At 55.1% G+C, this 3649-nt stretch overlaps 1 protein-coding gene across 1 annotated transcript in view; it reads right to left on the bottom strand.

Annotated features, from left to right (window-relative positions):
• The window catches only part of TAF4 (TATA-box binding protein associated factor 4), a 71676-nt gene that overhangs the window by 25412 nt on the left and 42615 nt on the right, over positions 1-3649 (bottom strand). Inside the window, exons 4-5 of the mRNA XM_007462284.1 lie at positions 2334-2453; positions 189-308 (exon numbers count right to left, since the gene is read on the bottom strand). Coding sequence (XP_007462346.1) covers positions 189-308; positions 2334-2453 — 240 coding nt within the window. The remainder of the gene's footprint in view (positions 1-188; positions 309-2333; positions 2454-3649) is intronic.

Genomic DNA, 3649 nt, shown 5'->3' with positions numbered 1-3649 from the left:
CGTGTAGGGTGGTGGACCCTTCCTGCGGCCCTGCAGAGACCACTGCCCTCAGACCCACTCATATGGAGCCGTGGAGACCCCAACGCATCCCCACGTCCGCGGCAGTGGCTCCCCCAGGCCGGCTGGCACTCTGAGGCAGCACGAACCACACACGTGGCCCCAAATCGCGGCCGAGAGGCGGCACTCACCGTGGCGGCTGTGGAGGTGGTGGTGGCCCCCGGGACCGTTCGCTGAGGTGTCCCCGTCTGAACAGCTGTCGCCGTCCCAAGTGCGGGTGTCTGGGCAGCGCCACCCAGAACAAGCTGAGGCTACGAGAAGCCAAAACACAAGGTAGATAGAGGCTGCGGGGAGATGGCCTTCGTGAGACTCCCTGTAGCAGGCGGGACCCCGTGGGACGTGCGGCCTCGAGGGGCCACACCAGCCCCGCGGCAGACCGTGTCCCCGAGGGCCACCTTCCTGAGCACCGAGAAAGCAGTATTTTGCAGCAAAAACTGACAGGAACGAAGCCAATGGCCGGGAAGAACCTGGTTGTCAGAAGTCGATCCTAGAAGTCACATGGTGACCAAAACAAATGATCTTTTAATAACCAAACCAGATCCCGTATCAGAACTGAAAAGAACAAACAGAGAAACCAACTGAAAAGCCCGTCACCTGGCTCGTGCAGGCAGGCTGGTGACAAGGAAGCCAGGACGTCACATGCACACGGGCAGGCCGCCCCCCCACGCGGGGGGCGGCACCAGGACTTGTCGGGGTCCCGGGCTCCCCCACCGCTGCCGGACCAACCTTTCTTTGCTCCCCCCAAAGTGAGTCACATCCAGAAACATCCTGGAAAGGGGGTTTTCAGAGCAGGCGGGGACTCGATGTAGTTGGTGTTGGGAGGGAGGGGCTACTTTGCTAAACTTTCCTTAAGCCAACAAACAGCTAGACATCAAACAACAACTGTCCTCGGTCAAACTCCCAAGACTTCTAGTCTCCGTGACCAATCAGGATGCAAATATTTACTGCTTTTTTTTTTTTAATTAGCACTTTTCCAACTTAAAAGTGGAGCCTTCTCCAACTTTTCAAACGTTACTCTCTTACGACTTCGGAAGGTAGGGGGCAGTGTAACCCCAAGCATGACTCGCCTGCGGCTCTTCTAAGCAACCAGGCCCTGGGCCGGGCAACGGACTCAGACGGCACGGCCGCTACGGCAGGGGGTGGGCGGGCAGCTGTCTGCACCCCCCAGGCTGTGGACACTGGTTTCACGGGAGGAGTTGAAAGAGATGATGGGGCTCTTCCTTTATTATTTGTGTATTTTACTTGTAACATTAAGCATGTATTACTTTTGTAACTACAAAATGGCAAATAAAAAACTTCAGAGGAGAAACGTAAAAGAACTGACCAACAGCCATCTTTGGGCAGCAAAAGGGGAAGAGCAGAGCTGCTCTTCAGGACACCCAGAAACAGCCAGGGCACTTCCAATTCTTGGGAGTTTTCCTTTACATCAAACTTTATTCCTCACACTTGCTTCTACTGGTCAGATGAATACACATTTCACCTGGATGATTCTGAGACTGTGGGAACCTATGTTGATAAACTTATTTTCTACTAAATCTCATGCAAAAGCTGACCGTGAGTTTCACTACCTTCTCAGAAAAGGTTCCTTTCACTATAACTGAAGTTCAGATGCGCCAATCAGACTGAACTCGGGCCAGAAGACCCCGTCTCAGGAAGCGCCGTTGCCTGGGCAGCTCCTGTTGCGGGAGACCACTGAGTTCAGTTACTTGGGACCCAACCGCTCCTCCAGCTGTTCTGAAAAGCAGTGTCACTGCTGCAGACGCCAAAAGGCAAAGGAGGACAGGACCAGGGTGAGTGGAGAGAGCACTGGACGAGGTGCGGCTGCAGGGAGGCCGGCCGAGGCGCCTCTCACACCGCGTGTGTCCGCGCCCATCAGGGAGGGGTGTTGTGAGAATCGCACGCATGAACGCACATACACAGTGAGGACACGTCCTCCTCGGTGCAGGAACAGTTCGTGAGCAACACACGCACACGCGCGCACACACACACACACACACACACACTCTCTCTCTCTCTCTCTCTCTCTCTCTCTCTACCACCCCCCCCCACGCTATAGATCTCTGCTTCACAGATGCAGTTACTAAGGCGAGGTTTTCAATTGTACTTCCGGCACAGTGGGAAGCTTTTAAGAATGTTGCTGGTGTTAAACTCTATGCGACTTTAAAGAAAAGCAACTGATCTACGCTGTGTTCCCCAAACTCCAAAACAGCATCCAGCACCCAAACTCGCGAGGCCTGACCCCTGCGTCATGGGCACCACGGAGCCCCCAGCCTCACCTGAACCCCGGGAGAGCGCTGCAGCGCGGTGCTGGGCTGTACCGTCGTCTGGGCCTGAGACACTTGCTTGATTATGGTCGTTGGGGTCACCTGCCGTGCAATAATGGGGGTCCCAGGTGCCTGAAAAACAAGGAGGAGTCGCCTAGAAGGAGAGACAAGTGAAAGTAGTTCCCAGCACCTGGCGCACCCAACACTCCATCCTTTAGTACAGAGCCAGCGCGCTCAAGGGCCCCCAGGTCTAGTCACCAGCCTCAGGGAAGCCACCCTAAGTCTAAACTTTCCTTAACAAGTAAAGGTGTATGATCGGAACCTCCATCGTATAAACTGTAATACACTCCTTAACAAAGTCTCCGACCTGGTCTTTAGGGAACGCATACACCTGGGAAATCAATACTTGTGTGGATTTCTTGTAATCTTGGCCACAAGCGCCAAAAAAGTAACAAAGGCACTACAGTAAGAGGCATGTGTTCCCTGGGCCTAAAGACTGGTCACTGTGTTGCAGAAAAGGAAGTAAACGAGACATTTAAAGTGAACTGTCCTACATAGTTAGGGTACATAAAGTGAAATATCCTACATCTGCATCTTACTGGACAGACCTCGACAGACCCTGAAAACTGCTCTGGGCTGTGCTGGATGTTTAGTCAGGGGAGGGCCCTTTGTGAGACCCCACGCACGTACACGCCCTGTCTACAGCACAGGGGCCTCAACTCCAGAGGAACGCGGCTGAAATCAACGGAGAAAAGAGTTTTTGAGACCTTCCTCATCTCCATGTTAGCCTCTAACCAGCCAACCGGCTCAGAGCAGCAGAACGGCAGCACAAGACAGAAAGGCATCAGAGACACAGTAGGGAGTAGGGAGGTGATGTGCGGGCATGGACCCAAATGGAGACTGAGAGGCAGAACCCTGGGGGGAGGGCCGAGTCCCAGGCACTGGGCTTCAAGCATCCAACCCATCCTCCCTCCACAACCCCAGGGGGCCACAGCCTCAGGGGTCAGGGCAGGCGGTAACCCCTAAAGGCTTCAATGTCTGCGGGGGAGAGGGGAGTACTGTTTAACATAATCCTGTAAAGTTCTTCCGTGCCTCCCTGGTAGTAAGGGCTGACACTTGCTCAGCGTTCCCTCTGTTCCACCGTCCTAACTAGTCCCCGTGACAGCCCTACGAGAGCAGCACCGGCGGGATCTCCACATTGCACAGGAGGAAACTGAGGCCCGGGAAGGTGGCGTCACGGTGGAGAAGGGGAGGGCCCAGGCGGGGCCCAGGCGGCAGACCCCGAGCTCCTCCCAGGGCATGTGGGCCATGCCACACCCCCTGCCCCA

Source organism: Lipotes vexillifer, unplaced genomic scaffold (genome assembly GCF_000442215.2).
Source record: "Lipotes vexillifer unplaced genomic scaffold, Lipotes_vexillifer_v1.1 scaffold1798, whole genome shotgun sequence".
NCBI classification, from domain to species: Eukaryota; Metazoa; Chordata; class Mammalia; order Artiodactyla; family Lipotidae; genus Lipotes; species Lipotes vexillifer.
This window is presented reverse-complemented; position numbering and strand designations above follow the sequence as displayed.